Source organism: Leopardus geoffroyi, chromosome A3 (assembly GCF_018350155.1).
Source record: "Leopardus geoffroyi isolate Oge1 chromosome A3, O.geoffroyi_Oge1_pat1.0, whole genome shotgun sequence".
NCBI classification, from domain to species: Eukaryota; Metazoa; Chordata; class Mammalia; order Carnivora; family Felidae; genus Leopardus; species Leopardus geoffroyi.
Genome location: NC_059336.1, coordinates 135,836,169 through 135,852,449, shown reverse-complemented (window position 1 = coordinate 135,852,449; position 16,281 = coordinate 135,836,169). Strand labels below are relative to the sequence as shown.

Genomic DNA, 16,281 nt, shown 5'->3' with positions numbered 1-16,281 from the left:
CCGAGCCAAGCGAATGATTCCTTGTCATCAAGTTTCTGGGTAGGAGGTGCTGTCTCGTCTCATGCCCATAAATCACACACCTATCAGTGCATGAAAGAACCCAAGTGTACAAAGAACGATTTCTTCTTCTTAATATCTGCAATGAAGAAAAGATTCTACTTTCCTGAAACAGCGTTTACAAGAAAGTGAACACACCCCCCTTCCTCTGAAATCACTTTGACCAGAGATCCCACTTGGCCCACGAGTTCACACCTCCCCACTTTGCTGACCAAAAATTCCAGGAAGCCACACTGGAGGGACGCCCCAGAAAAAACAACATATATGGGGGACACCACTATAAACTGGACAATCCCAACAACTTTATTCATTTGCGAGGTACAGAAGGCAGGCATGAAATGTTTGTTTTCCTAGACTGCCAACAACACAAGCTCTTCAAAATGTTCAGACTAAATAATACCAAGGACACAGATATCACATCTTACAGAAACCTAATGCTCTTTATTAGCTTTTAAAAATATTTTCAACAGAAACCAATTACATAGTTATATATGCAAATATATTATATAAAAATTACCTGGAATTCTTTTGAAAGACAGTATGATACAGTTATTAATATGAAATTTATTATAATTCAAGTCCCCACATAACCGGATAAGGCCTTGTCTAAGACTTAAGTGTCTTGGCAAGAAGACATTCCCCCCAAAACAAGTTGCAAGCTTCATCTATCGTAGAACCAGAGGGATTTTAGGTAATCACCTGGTTCAGCCAACTCCTTAATACAAATAAAGGATGATTATCACTTTTCAGATCAAGTTACATGGGCTATTGATGTTCAGCGACTCACCCAAGGCCACAGAGCTATTAAATTTCCTCTTTCCTCAGCCATTTCTTTTTCCTAAGCAAACAGATCTCAAAGCTGATTTCATATGTAATCATAAGACATTCAAGTGCAAGATAATTTACTAAGAAACCCCATTCCAGGATCCACTGGGCTTATTTAGCAAGATAAATTAAATCTGTGTAATGAAAATACACAAGTACTGCCTTTAGCTTCTTGGCTTTGATTTTAATTAGTAAAGCATAGCCCCTCCACCGAGGAGAAACATGATGTAAATATCAACATAAATATATTGCTGCATTGGCTAAGCTTTAATGCATCTAGTTTAGTCCAAAACACTCATTATATCCAAAGCCGTGTTTTCAGAGGAAAGGAAAGGAACATAAATAAACAGAACATAATCCAAAGTGGGTTGGTATATTTGTATTGAGAGCATCTGGGTTGGCAGTCTCTATATTTGCCTCTGACCACGAGGGGATCGTCGCAGGGGTTGCGAGACACGAATCAGATGTCTTCTTTGTAAGTGTCGCCTACCCACAAGGCGACCCTGTGGGCGTTGTCCTCAGACAGCCAGGACATGTGGACCCTTTCTTCAGGAGCATTTAGCTCTAAGATCAGGGCTGAGCCCCCCAATGACGGAGTGAGGCCATATTGGGAAGGAGGTAACTATGTCACATCAGGGTCTCATCAGTGACCCAAGAGGAGGTATGGGAGGGGCCGGAGGGGCTTCCACCGATTTGGAAGATCTTCCTGGTTATTTCTGTATACCTCATGCTTTCTGGATAAGACGAAACTTGGAGGGATTTGGTAGGAACGTAGCTGAAAACGCATTCCAGGAAAACGTTTGTTACACTTGAAGAAAGCAATCACTGATCTCTGGCTGGAACGTGACGGTCTCAACCTTGATGGGTCCTTTGGTCAGAAGGGAGTATAACGGTGTAGGTAAAATCGAAATGGTCTGGTCTTCGGCTTTCTAGCACACGCCATGGTTATGCGACAGAAATCTGGGAAAACCGTGTACCCCGCCGTGGGCCTAGATGTATCAAACAACATCAAATCTGCCAAAATGCAGAATTACATTTTGGAGTAATTACAATTAGCTAAAATTATTTTGGATTATGCCTAAAACCGTCTGGAGGACTTTCTCTCTCGAGGGACTAGCATCAACCACGTGGCAGGCGGGGTTCTCCATCCGCTGATAGGACACTTCTACCCTGGGGACAGGCAGAAATGAAAAGAGTCGGCTTATTGTTTAACAAGGCTCTACACACAAATGCCATTTCCCCACCAGGATGCACGCAGCAAGGGCCCCACCTGATTTATCTCGCTGTTGCCCTCAGCCGCTAGCTTTGTCCGCAGGAGACGTGTGACACGTTTTGGTTAATCAATAACAAATTCAGAGTCATGTTTACTAGCTAGCCTTTACGGCTACCTGTTTTCTATACTGGCATCAGCGTCCTGCGTGATTCTTCTGTTTTCATACTCAGGGTGACCTGAGGAAGGGAACCGTGTCACCCCCATTTCTGCAGAGAAAGGAGCAGATTCCAAGAGGTGAACTAATTGGGCACACAGGAAATTGCTCCACAGTCTGTGCCCCGAAGGATTTCAGACAAGCCAGAGGCCCTCGGCACGGACACTGTCTTCACAGACGAGTCTCTGAAAAATTCACCAGGTTGTTCCAGAACTCCTTCGGGTGTTAGCTAGCCTTGACGTGTAGGAATGACGGAGGCCGGTGGCATTCGGGAAGCGCGACAGCATGTGGTTGTAACACGTGCTGTTTACTACTCACTAGCTCAGTGAACTCATCAAACTGCTTTCCCCTCCGCCTCGGTTTTCTCACCTGTAAAACGAGGGCTGAAATAATGCGTTCCTGGTGATGTGTCACGAGGCCTAATTGAATTAATACGAGTAAACTGCTTGACACGGTTTCTTTGCACACAGCCGAGTTGTTATTTAACTATTTATAACAGGGCTGTGTGATGACAGCGGTGCTATGATTGTTTATTTATATAAACTACCCCGCTTTGGCTTTTCAAACCAGTCCTACAGAACGGATTCAACCTCGGCTCTAAAACAGTGAGGCTCTGGTCCAGGGTCTCCAGCTACCGTCCCACAGCTTTCCCATGAAAACAAAAGCACTGCCTTTAAAATCAAAAAAGATCTTGATTTTAATCCCAGGTTTCCTACACAGTAGCTATGCAAATCCAGACAAGTCACTTCATCCTTGGAGCTTCAGTTTTGTAAACCGTAAAAGACGGCTAACGTCGCCCTCGTGCGCATCGGAGAGCATCCGGACCCAGATGCCTGACACACGGGAAGCACCTTCTAAGGAAAAGTCACAGTGAGGTCATCGGACAGCGCTCTGTGCCCATTCTAGTAGGACTGGGGAACCAGGACCCAGAAATGTGTATTGTCTTCCCCGGGTTCACACTGTTCCTGGCACAGCCAGGACTGGAAGGAAGCCCCGATGCCCTGTGGCCGTGCGTCACCAATGCTGTGGCCGTGTGGGAACTGCACCGTCGGAAGGAGCTGAACTACTGTGGGGGATGCTGCCTCTCGGGTTTGAACAACGAGAACAACGTCATTTCCTCCGCATTCCTAAAACCGGTGCCCATCCTGGCTCTCCGCCACGGCCAGGAACCCCTGCCGTTCACATCGGGACACCTACTTTTGACGAAACATGCTGTCGGCCTCCAGTTCAGCTTCCTCTCTGGTCCGCTCCACGCCCCGGCCCTCAATTCTCTGCATCCTCTTCTTGGGGCTCACTGTGAGCAGCAGGACCAGGTCGGGTCTGAGCAGGTCCCTGGGCCACTGGTATATAGGGTGATGGGCCGGGGGCAGGTACTGGAGACCCCCGGTCACCTCGGTGGCGATGGCGTAGGTGGCCGTGCTGTGCCAGTACCTGGGAAGGAGAGGACGAGTGAGATCTCCACCTGCAGAGGCCAAGGTCAAGGTGCACCTGAAAATCTGCCGCGCGAGAGGCTGAAGCCAGCACGGCTCTGCTCAAGTTTTCCCTGCGTTGCAATTTGTTCAATAAACGAAACTCAATCTGGGGGCGCCTAGGCGGCTCAGTCGGTTGAGCGTCCGACTTCGGCTCAGGTCATGATCTCGCGGTCCGTGAGTTTGAGCCCCGCGTCGGGCTCCGTGCTGACAGCTCGGAGCCTGGAGCCCACTTCAGATTCTGTGTCTCCTTCTCTCTCTGCCCCTCCCCGAGTTGTGCTCTCTATCAAAAATAAATAAATGTTAAAAAAAAAAAAAAAAAAAAGAACATATATTCCAAAACGCCCAATGGCTTTCCACTGCCTGCTGGAAACGTCCAGCCTCATGAAGACACAGTTACAGTGTGTGTCCAGGCACACGACTCCACGCGGGCCTGTCTTCACACTTTCCTCCAGCGGGAGTGAGGCTCTCAGTCAGCAAAACTCCTACTCTGCCTGCACAGTCCCACTCGGATGGAGCCCCACGGAGAGCTCACTGTTTTCTCCTCTGGGCTCCCAATGCCCCTCACGCCCGACTCTACGGAAGAACTTCTCACGGTAAAGAAAAGCAAGTTGTTTATAGGCATGACCTCTTCGGGCTCCTCCGTTAGAAAATTTCTTGTTTAGTCACTCCCGCCTTCCAAAACCTGAAACCAGCGTGTGGCACACAGTAGGTACACAATAAATGTTCTCTGGGTGTGCATATGACTAAATTGGAATCATTTCATTAATTGGCATAGCTTATTATAATCTTGACCTGCTCATGTCATATTCCAATTTTAAGAGGCTACAAAACTCCAAGTTCAATATCAAAGGACTCTCATCACAGATATTTATGAAACGGTTACAAACATTCCAGGGTGGAGAAGGACCCATGGCCCCATCCTTGTGTGTATTTTCAACTTACTAACTTCAATGTTTTAAAATCCTAAATTCTTAATCATTGGAGACTTGAACTACTTTTCCCAGTGAAAAGGACGGACTGGCATCTACCAAACGAATTCACAGTGTTATCTGAGCTGTGTGTTAATCTACCTTCCGCCACCTACTTGCTCTGTGGACACAGGTAACTCATTTAAGCCAACATAGTCTCAATTGCCTCATCGGGAAAATGAAAAGCATGCAAAACCCCGTTTCTCTTCCACCGTTGCCGCAAACATAGACCGTATCTGTGTATCACACTGTCATTATAAGAAAACACCAAAAAAAATAAATTAATTAATTTAATTAAATTAAAAAGAAAACACCAAATGTTGGGCACCTGAGTGGCTCAGTCAGTTAAGTGTCCGACTTCGGCTCAGGTCACGATCTCACGGTCCGGGAGTTCGAGCCCCGCGTCAGGCTCTGTGCTGACCGCTCAGAGCCTGGAGCCTGTTTCCGATTCTGTGTCTCCCTCTCTCTCTGCCCCTCCCCTGTTCATGCTCTGTCTCTCTCTGTCTCAAAAATAAATAAACGTTAAAATTAAAAAAAAAAAAAAAAAAGAAAAGAAAATTCCTAATGTTTAGCAGACACTGCTTATAACTAAAGCTGCATTTTCAAATGATGGTGATCCAGACGGTACTGAAAAGGAGACACAAATAAAAATTAATTTGGGAGGTGAGCAATTCTCACACCACCCATCCTTCGAAGCCCTCATCCACCTCCAGAAGGGGCCACCGTATCGGCCAGCTCCTTGAGTCCTGCCCGGAAGCATTTCTCTGTGCCGCGTCCCTGAGTCACCATTTCCAAGCGTGTGCTTTCACCTTCTCTCTCAGATGCATCTCGTCTCCCAAGCCGAATAAATCCATGAAGGGTCCAGGTTTTCTGTTTCTTGGCAGCCAGACTACAATTTATTCTGCTTTTTTGCACATGTTCCGTGTTCACTGAATTAAATACTCAGCTATGAATACTGAGGCTGATATCATCTTAATTTTAAAAGCCTTCCTTTTGTAGAAAAACCATCAGCAAGAATAGACTTTTAAAGGTAATGAGGGTGATTAAGTTGCCAACCTTAACCACAGCCACCATCAAAAACTACTCTGTCTCCCTCGTTTTTTTCAGCTAGATGAGGGTATAGTCTAAAATGGATTTCATTAAAATCTTTACACATGAACAAAGCCCACCCAGACAACAAATAACTGCTCTTTTCTTCCCGTTTGACAAGGTGATACAGTATCTCTTTAAAGAGCAAAATTGCCGACGATTCGCAGACACAAAGAAGGAAAATCAAGGTAAAAATGGGAGCCCGGTTTTCTATAGCTAGAGCTCTCTCACTGACAACGCCGTGGCTCATTTCAAATAATCACACCCTCTGGCCATCAATTTCAGACGCTCCGCTAGTTAGTATTTTCCATTCTGCCTTCAGGGAAACCGCATGGGTTCAAATCAGATGCAATTTGTCCACACGTTATACACAGCTTCTATAATAACGCTTTGTATCTTCATAGCGATTTGCTATTTCGAAGCACTTCTCCCTGTATCAACTCAATGGCTATTCATCACCAGTCCTAATGGTAGGCGGGGAAGCGAGGAGGGCTCCCTCCCTTTAAGGGATTAGGAAGCCGGGAGCGGAGGGGATCGGCATCCACCTACACACAGAAGCCAGTGCAGCTTCGGGACTTGGGACCTCGGAGGAAACAATGCGCCTCATCGAGTCGCACCATACGAGGAGAAAGTTCAGGCTTTCTCATTGAAAAAGGACACTGCATGAAAACAAAAAAAAACTCAAATATGGCAGATTCACTTATTAATAACGGGGCAAAAACATCCCCCAAAGAAGTCCCACAAAGGAATGCAGTTTCTCACCCTTCTTGCCAACCCTCAACCTCTTGAAATAACCACCTTGCCATCCCCGAAGTTAAAACTACCTCCTGGCATGGTCGCTCCGACGAGAGTACCCGGCTTCTAACTCATTTTCACTGTTTTCCTCTTGCCCGGCAACCCACCACCTCAGGCCTGATTTCCTGTACACGCTCAGAACCGCCTTTCCGTGGGGTGTTGCAGAGCTACAGAAAAGCCTATACAAAAAAGTACAGGGGAAGGTATTTCAAGAAAGGGGTAGAAGTTTCCAGATGTGGCAAACCAGCTTGAACAAGGGGAAAGCCTAGCATAAAAGGCTGGCGATGCTAAGTGTCGACCAGGATGCGAGTCAAAGGGAATTCTCAAACACTGCTGGTGGGGGGGTGGGGGTGGCTGTGAGTTGTTTCAACCACTTCAAAAAACTTTCTGGAATATTTGCTGAAGTTGAACACATGTGAACCCCCACGCCCCTGCAGCTCCGCTCCTGGGCATCTCTGCACCAGAACCGCAGATATACAGGCACCAGAGTTACGTAAAAAATGTCCACAGCAAGGGGCATCTGGGTGGCTCTGTCGGTTAGGCGGTCGGCTCTCGATCTCGGCTCAGGCCACCGTCTCATAGTTCGTGGGTTCGAGCCCTGTGTTGAGCACAGCCTGCTTGGGATCCTCGCTCCCCCTCTGGCTCTCTCTGCCCCTCCCCCATACACACACACTCTCTCCCTCTCTCAAAATAAAAAAAAATAGTAATAAAATAAAACAAAAACGTTAAAACGTGTTCATAGCAGCAAGGGGAGTATCATACGCGGCATGAAGGCCGCCAGACGCAAAGAGCAGTAAGGCACACCTGCGTGGACAAGCAGTTCAAAAACAGAAGGAACAGGTCCACGGTGATGGAGGTCAGGGCAGCAGTTACCACGGGGCAGGGGGGGGAGAACGGACGGTGACCGGGTGGGAGAAGGAGGTGGCTTTATGGCTTTATGGGGGATGGTGAGGTCCTAAGTCCGGACACGGGTGCGGGCTATACTTGGGTGTGTTCCCTACTTGAAATTCCTTGAGATTTACAGTTATGATTCCTGCTTTTTCCTGAACTCTTGTCATACTTTCAATGTGGTTGCTTATCTTTCCAAAAATAAGCAAAATTGCAGAAAGGGCAACAAACATTCACGTGATGCGAAGCAGTAACGTAAACGCAGCTCACGACCTTTTGTACTGTTTATCGACCGTGCGTCTCTTTCCCTAGCCCTCTCCTGAATTTGCTCAATAACCTTCCATCCCTCCGTACTCTACAGTTTGTCTTAATTTGCATGCACTCTACTGAACGCCCGTCTGCAACTCGATTTTTCCAGATTACGGTTTTGTAATTTCTGCACTGGTCTACGTGGCTGCATGGGGCCCATTTTACAAATACGCTGGCGTTTATGCACCCTTTCTTCTACTGATGGGCTTTGGTTTTTCACATTTTTCAGTATCTGAACACAGCTGAAGGCATCTCGGTTTCTTCAGGCGGTGAAGCGGGCTCCACTCTGCTGTGTCTCCACAAACTGCTCTCCTAGCCCTCCACCCCCACCAGCACCCTGGAGGGCGTCAATCCGTGCACGTGAGTGCCAGCTCTGAGCTCTGGGCATTAGGGCATTTTAACTGGTTCTCAGCAACCTGATGAGAGCAAGCTGCGATCTCATCGCGACTGTAATTTCCATCCCACCAAGTCCCGGTGATTTAAAGCCTAGGATAACTTGCTTTCATCCATTTGTGTGGTATGTTGAGCTATTTCTCACGTATGGAATTGGAAACACACAAATCAGTTTACATCACTTCATTATCTGAAACCTGCCAATGGCTCCCCTCGGCGCTCAGAATAAAACCCACACTCTCTCGGCCTACGGGCCCTTCTCCTCTATCCTCTGCCTCTCTCTCTCTCTGCTCATTCACCCAGAAAGCAGCCCCTGGTTCACTATGTGCTAATTACACTGGCCTGTTTCTAGTCCTGGATGATGTCAACTTCTCTCTGCCTGTAGGCTTTGCTCTTACTGACTCTGCTGTCCATAACGCTGTTACTCCACAGTTTTCATTTCCACCTCTTCTGGGGCGTTCAGAGCTCAGATCAATGGTACCCCCTTATACAGGCCTTCCTCAGCCATACCCACTTCGCTTTACCCTCTTCGGAGTATTTATCACTCTCTGATAGTATCACAGTTCTTTATGCACTTGACCATCAACGTCTCCTGCAACAGTATGTCTGCTCCACGCAAGCAGGGCATCGTCTAGCTCACGGACCGCCGAATCCCCTAAATTGAGAGCAATCTTTGGCACATAGGAGATGCCCAATCAGTGTTTTACAAATAAGCCGGTGAACAAATGAACCACTGAAAGCATCAATTTCTAAAAGCACAGCCTTTGGCCAATATCCTCATACACCATTTCTAGCTTTGTCACTTGGCAGGTCACTTAACCTTTTTTTTTTAATGTTTATTTTTGAGAGAAAGAGAGAGAGAGAGAGAGAGAGACAGAGCATGAGCGGGGGAGGGGCAGAGAGGGGGGAGACACAAAATCCAAAGCAGGCTCCAGGCTCTGAGCCGTCAGCACAGAGCCCGACGCGGGGCTCGAGCTCACAAGCCGTGAGATCACAGCCTGAGCCGAAGTTGGACGCTCAACCCCTGAGCTCCCTAGGCGCCCCGACCTTTCGAAGACCTATGTTTCTCATCAGTAAATTGGGGATAACATGTAGTATCCACTAACCACGCATAATTGTTCCAGATATCGAACAATGGTATGCATGCTCTTAGCGAAATGCCAGCCTGTGACGTAGGTGATTAATAAAGCATAGGCATTCCTCCTATTCTTATCATCACGCGGTTTGACTTAACGTACACAGTTGAATACACGCATGTGTAGGTACACACACACACTTACAACGTTGGGGAACAAAATGCCAAACTCAGGATCTTCATACCTACCTGTCTATAATCACAGGAGATTTTGTAGATTCTTTGGCTATTTCAGAAGCCACAATATAATTGCCCAAAGAATAAAAAGCTCTCCTAATGATAGTTGGCTCATCGTCAAAGATTTTCCTCCACTGGCTGATGCAAGCAGGTGGCGACTTTAAGAGGACAGCCCCGAGTGTGTCTGAAACTGACTGGGTCACAGTGGTTTTACCTGCGGGCCAGATACAAACACAGGGCTTCGTTACCATGGCCACGGTATCACTCCCAAACTGCTCAGATGAACTCAGACGGAGCAAAGACACTCTTTCCACCCATAAACCAGCGTAGCTCATTACCTACCAAGATTATTTAAAATAAAAAAAAAAAAAAAAGATGCAGACCTTCAGGAACCTGGGTTTGTTCAGTGTGGTATCAGAACACTTGAAAGATATCACAAAGTAATGATAAACTCTGGCAGAGACCTCCGGGCCCTGGGATAACCTCCTTGCTCCCTCACACTCTCTGCACCCGGGGAGCCCCGCCTCACACTGAACCACGTGACTTCAGCCCAGGCTCCACCTTGTCCTTGGCTGTTCTCCCGCCGCCCTCACAGCCTTACTTCTCCTACTTTTGTGTTTTGGGCCAAGTGTGGGTATGTCCGTTGTACTCTGAGATCTCTGCCAGCTCCAACGCTTCTGCCCCCCACTTCCTAGTACTTCCAAAGGGTCCTCGGAATGGCCTGTGCTTCCCAAATGCCCCCAGGCTGGCTCAAGTCCCTTCTCTTCGGCCCATGCTGTTTCTTCCGCCCGGAGGACCGCTTCTGTCTTCCTCACCTGACCTGCTCTGATCTGCGCTGAAAACAGCCCTCCGGGAGCCACCCCAACCACGCTCCGTCCCCCACGCGGAGGCTGCCTTAAGTGCCTTCTCGTGGTCGCCAGAGCACCTGAGGCTCAGCCCCTCCACCCCTCCCCGGCTTCCCACTCAAGGCCTTATTCACCTTTGCATCGCACGCCTGCCCGGCTCCGTGCGTGGCACACAGCAGACACTGCCGTGAAGCTTACGAGCTGAGCTCTGTATAAAGTTGTACTTGTGAAGCCCTGTCTATTCCCACGAGAGATCAATGTCTCTCCTTGCCTGTAACCGAAAGGTAATATTACCTGTGGCATCCAGTCCTTCAAAAGCAATGACCGGGAACTTCCCTTTGTGGACTTGTTCCGGCAACTGGTCAACCAGGTCGAGCACTGCTTGGGCCTCAGGAATGAAGGGTATACACTGTAAAACAACGCGTGTGCAGCCGTAGTGAGGCAACGGGGCTTTTGCAATATCTGATTGCTGAGAACAAGATTGCCCAATGCTAATAAGACATAAGTTGTGTTTCACACCACACCAAAATCATGCTGTTTTGAACCTGAGAGGGGCTGGGGCGCCTGGGTGGCTCGGTCAGTTAAGTGTCTGACTTTGGCTCAGGTGATGATCTTACCACGCCTGGAATATGGGTTCGAGCCCCGTGTCGGGCTCTGTGCTGACAGCTCAGAGCCTGGAACCTGCTTTGGATTCTGTGCCTCCCTCTCTCTGCCCTGCCCCGGATTGTGCTCTGTCTCTCTCTGTCTCTCTCTGTCTCTTTCTCTCTCAAAAATAAACATGTAAAAAGAAAAGCAATTTTGAACCTGAGAGGGGCTGAGTCCCTCCATTTTCTACTGAATAGCTCTGGCTCAAAAAGGCGACAGCGGCTGAGATCCCTCAGCCTTACGGGCCCGCTACCCCAGAGGAAGGAGAGGGAAGGCCACGACTGGGGGGCACAGGCCCCGCTTGGCGCAGTATGTGGGATGTGGGAAACCAGCTAGGACTGTAGCTCCCGGAAGCAGTCAGCGGTCCCTTCCTGCCCCCACTACGAGGGGAGAAGACAGCCTTGCACTGCGGTCACCAGGGAGCAGCACAGGAGGTGCTGGGCATTCAAAGTTCTCGCCTCCGCTCTCCCGCTCTATAGCGAGGCCCACACGTTTGTTTATGCACACGCTTAACCTTCTACGTGCTTCTCCAGGATTAACATGGCCAGCCTTCACAGTAACCCTGCGAGGGTGGCAGCATTATTATTCCCAACTACAGACTAAGGAAACTGAGGCAAGGAGGGTTTAAGAAACTGAAAGGGACACAGGTAACAAATGCCGGAGTTTGGATTTAAACCCAGGAGACTGGCCCTGCCCTCTTCACCACTCCTTAATACTACCCCAAAAGCTTGCACAAGGCACTGAATAAACTCCATTGTGCAGCCTCAGCAAGTCGAGTCTGGACACCCCAGGCCCTGCCCAGGCTGCCCCGGGGAGAAGATTCTCGGCGCTCCTTCCCGGAGCACCTGCTGTGTCCCAGGTGTTTCCTTGTCCGAAACACCTCAAGGGGAGTGTTTCACAGACGAGACAGGAAAAACAGGGGGCTTGTGCCACTTGCACGGGCAGCTGGTAAGCAGGCGGCCACAGATTCAGTCCGCGTTTCTCAAACCCCAAACCCTGGCCCTTTTCTCCCCAAAACTCATGCCCCGGCCTCCCAACAGTGTGACGGCTTCCCAGATGGCATGACCCTCCAGGCACCCAGCGGCCTCCTTCCTCCTCCCGCAGCGCCTTCCCCGCGCATTCAGGGCAGGAACTCGAGCGCGGCCTCGGGACATCCATCACTTGCCGCCTCGGAGGGAAAGTTCCAGGCGGCTGAGGATCCAGAAAAGAGCCGCAGCGTCTAAACCGGAGGCGGGCACTCAGGTTCGCGGCCCGATCTGTCCAGGGACGTCAATCAGTTCCCCGCGGCAACAGCGCCCGGGCGGGATAGACCGGCCCCCCCCCCACCCCCACCCGAGAACCCACTCCTCCTTGCCTGGGGGTGGGGGGGGGTCCACCCCGAGTGCGAGGAAGGGGCAGGCCTCTTACCGCCTCCAGAACGGCGCGGGCGGCCTCCCGGTGCGGGAAGACCCCGGAGCTGGGCAGGTCAGGCACCACCGGGTGCAGGGCGGGCTCCGGGGCGGCCAGGACGCGCTCGCGGGGGCCCACCTGCCGCCACTCCGCCCCGTCCCGCAGCTCCCACAGGCTCTGCCACACCTGCTGGCGCGCGTCGCCCACGAACTCGCCCAGGCGCGGGCCCCCCGGGGCGTCGCCGAGCAGCGAGAAGAGCGCGCGCCGGGTGTCGGGGCTGTCGCCGGGGTCGCGGAGCAGGAAGCCGCGCTGCACGCCGCCCGCCCCGCCGCCGGGGCCGTAGCACAGCAGCCGGCGCAGCTGGCACCGCCGCAGGGGGTCGCGGCGCAGCTGGTGCAGCAGGCGCTGGTGCAGCCGGGCCGCCCGCACCCGGGCCGCGCAGCCGCCGCCCGGCGCCTCGGGCACGCACAGCGAGTAGCTGCGGCCGGGCGGGCCCAGGAGCGCGGCCACGCGGGGGTCGAGGCGCGCGCCCGGGGCGTCCCCGCCGACGGCGAAGTGGGCCAGGCCGCAGCCCGGCAGCTCCAGCGCGAAGCGGCGCGGCGGCGCCATGGCCAGAGCGCGGGCCCCGCGGAGACGCGCGAGCGGCAGCGGGGCGCGCGGGCCGAGGGCGGAGGCCATGGCCCGTCCGGTCCCGCCCCCGCCGCGCCCGGGGCGCCCCCGCCACCGGGGAATCGAAAGCGAAGTGACCGGCGGGCGGGGCGCGGGGGAGGGGGAGGGGTGGGGCGGCCTCGGCCTCCTCCGCCCTCTCGCGGTCGCGCCCGGAACGGCGGCGGCGGGGAGGGGACGGCCGCGGGTGGCGCGCACGGTCCCCACCCCCGGCTTCCACCCCGAGGGTGCCCGGGGCCCAGCGCTGGGGGCGGGGGCCCCAGGCCCTGCACTGCCGATGCCTCCGCTGTTGTTTACGTCCCGGGTAGGGTGTGTGTGCGTGTGTGTGTGCGCGCGCGCGCGTTAGAGAGAGAGAGAGAGAGAGAGAGAGAGATCGGGACTCTTCGCTGCTCCCCACCCTCACTGGCCCTTCAGCGCAGACTCCTTACCCACAGGCCGCTGGCTCAACCTCAACCCTCCCGCTGACTGGCTGTTTGGCCCTCACTCCCACCCAAGTCCTAGCAGCTGCTCCGACTGCCCAAACGGGGAGCACTTTTCCCTCTTCTGGGACTTACCCCTCTCCTTTTGCTGACTCTCAAACCCGGGTGTCTCCCGATGTGCGCGTGGGCCAAACCAAAGGCCCCCATTCGGGTCCCAGTCGGTGGTGATAGCAGCTGTATCGGCCAGAAGTCCGCCGTCGACGGTATCGCTGTCCTTGTGCGGCAGCTTTTACACACCTGTTTGGACGTATCGTTCGTTGTGTGCTCACTGCTTAGCTGAGGGTATCTTGGACGATGAGGGTCAGGCCGACTGAAAACCAAAATCCTATGGGGAAGAGTCAAAAATTCACAACTGAGCTAAAGGTGGAAAACGTTGGCCGAACGGAGAGCAAATAAACTTTACGATTTAAGCAATTTGAATACAGCGCAGGTGCATGTGTAATCCCGAAGGGAATACAACTTGTTGACAAGCAGGAACTTTTAGACCTGAGGTTAAACTATGGGTTAATAGACCAGGGGCAGTTCAGCTCTTGGAGAACAGGATCATTCTTACTCTCTGTGAGCAATCTGACTTTGGGGCACTTAGCGGGCAGAAGTGTTTTCACGTGTATAATCAGCACATGGGAGACAGAAGAAGAAAACACCCATATTGCGTCCTCCCATGAGCCTCTCTTGACCCTTTTTGCGCGCCCCTTCCCCACTGCCTCTGTCCTTTCTTTGTTTTCCTCTCCGTTTCACCTACCTCCCCCCACCAAGAAGACAGTGAAATTGAAGACCTTGCACCCCCCGTGCTCAGTCAACCTTCATATCTGTTGACAATTGAAGATAGAATATTTTCACTCATAAAGGGAAAACAAAAATCTGTCAGATTTTTGAGTTCCAGTTTCAAATTCCTGTACAGAGAATCTGATGGTCCCAACTTAAGTGGATGTTTCGATGGAACAAACTACCCTTGTGGGTGGAGAGCAGAGAAGCTGGGAGCTGGAAAGATCCTTCAGTGAAGTCTTTCGGTGAATGGATAACACAGCTTCATTCATTTAAAAAAGTCGTATTTTTCAGGGTGCCTGGGTGGCTCAGTCAGTTAAGCCTCCAACTTTGGCCCAGGTCATGACCTCTCAGTCCGTGAGTTGGAGCCCCGCATCCGGCTCTGTACTGACAGCCCGGAGTCTGGAGCCTGTTTCCGATTCTGTGTCTCCCTCTCTCTGCCCCTCCCCCATTCATGCTCTGTCTCTCTCTGTGTCTCTCTGTCTCTCTGTCTCTCTCTCTCTCTCTGTCAAAAATAAATAAACATTTAGAAAAAAAATTTTTTTAAGTCATAGTTTTCAACACTTGGAGTATTAAATGGGAAAACTAAAGCTATCCTGGCCCCTCTGTTCATGGGAGGGGCAGGGAGCAGAAAGGAAGAATTAATAAATATAAATGCAGTAATTAATAAATAGTAAATGAAAACACTAATATTTATGTTGGAAAGGAGATTGGTTTTGGAAAACCTGCTGAAGTAGATATACTTCTAGGTAGACTATTCGAATGGAGAAGAAGAAAGAAAATGCAATCAGCATAGGTATCCAAGAAAGGAAAAAGCCACAGATTGCGAAGGCCTCCAAAAACAAAGACTATTACATACAATTCTACATCAATACGTCTGAATGTCACAAAATAAGCGGTGACGTTGGAAAATAAGAATTGACAAAATAGATCCGGGAAGGAGTGATGATTCTATAATCTAAACCCTGGGAAAGAAGGTAATGAAGGACCCCAAAGTAGACACATTTAGTAAGTAACTGCTTTATTAAGGAACAGGTAAACCCTCTAGTCCATAAGCCTTCTGTTTCTTTCATAAAGTTCTTTTGGATGCATTTGTGAGCTTCCAATCTGAAAAATATTCTATCGTATTGTGGAGTTGATTTTCTCACTAATAGAGCTTATGCGCCATCCCCTGAAGAAAGAGTCAACACAGCTCACTCAGAGCATCTCTCCAGGGGAGACCAGAGCCACGATCGATCCTGGCCAAACCCTAGAAACGTGCCCTTCAAAAGGTTCTTTCTACCAATCATTGATGATTCTGTGTCTATACCGGGGCAATGCCACATCGGCCTGTCAGCACTGTTCTGCACACACCAAGGTTGCTGATGAGGGCCTCATTCACCGTTGGGTTTCTTAGATTTGGTGACCATGGCCAGTCGCAGCTGAATGCACCTACACGTCTAGCCCTCCACATAAACCCAGACTCTGAGACTCAAGCAGGCTTCCCTGACCAACTAATTTGTACTTGTCCCTGTAGTGTACTGCTTGAGAGAAAGTCCGTCCTGAGCAACTCAGGCCAAGGGCTCAGAAGCCTGTGCAGACCTCTCCAGACTCAGTCTGAGTTTTCATCTTCTTCCTGTTTTCACTCTGCATCCCTTCCCTAGAATAAACCCTAACAGGGAGTATAACCTGCTCCTGAGTCGTATGAATCCTTTTAGCCAATACCCACACACAAGACAGCTAAGTAAAAATTTCAAGGAACAATATCTTATTTTGAAGCACTTTAATAGTCCATTTCATTTCCTTAAATACTCACATGGATACACAAAACCACAGCTCTGCAAATTAATAAAATTGTACTCATTAAATCAATTCAGTTTCGACTAGTAAATGAGTGAACAAGAAAGCCAAAGAGTTAAAGATATGTACAATGTGTGTAACCAAGAAAGTTCATGATAAACAATGAATTTCTAAAAAT

At 50.4% G+C, this 16,281-nt stretch overlaps 1 protein-coding gene across 1 annotated transcript; it reads right to left on the bottom strand.

Moving 5' to 3' along the window:
- Positions 1-339: 339 nt before the first annotated feature.
- CMPK2 (cytidine/uridine monophosphate kinase 2) lies at positions 340-13,289 on the bottom strand. Its single transcript, XM_045447829.1, has 5 exons — positions 12,433-13,289; positions 10,675-10,789; positions 9,548-9,749; positions 3,507-3,740; positions 340-2,052 (listed from the first exon to the last, which is right to left on the bottom strand). Exons 1-5 carry the CDS (start codon positions 13,090-13,092, stop codon positions 1,935-1,937), a joined length of 1,329 nt encoding a protein of 442 aa, XP_045303785.1. The 5' UTR covers positions 13,093-13,289; the 3' UTR covers positions 340-1,934.
- Between the last annotated feature and the right edge of the window lie 2,992 nt (positions 13,290-16,281).

Excerpts from the sequence above, each read along its gene's own strand:
- CMPK2 (XM_045447829.1), bottom strand. The coding sequence starts at position 13,092 with ATGGCCTCCGCCCTCGGCCCGCGCGCCCCGCTGCCGCTCGCGCGTCTC. Across the intron at positions 10,790-12,432 it reads CCCGCGCCGTTCTGGAGGCG|TGTATACCCTTCATTCCTGA; the intron begins GTAAGAGGCCTG and ends GTTGTTTTACAG. Across the intron at positions 9,750-10,674 it reads TGAAGGACTGGATGCCACAG|GTAAAACCACTGTGACCCAG; the intron begins GTAATATTACCT and ends TCTGGCCCGCAG.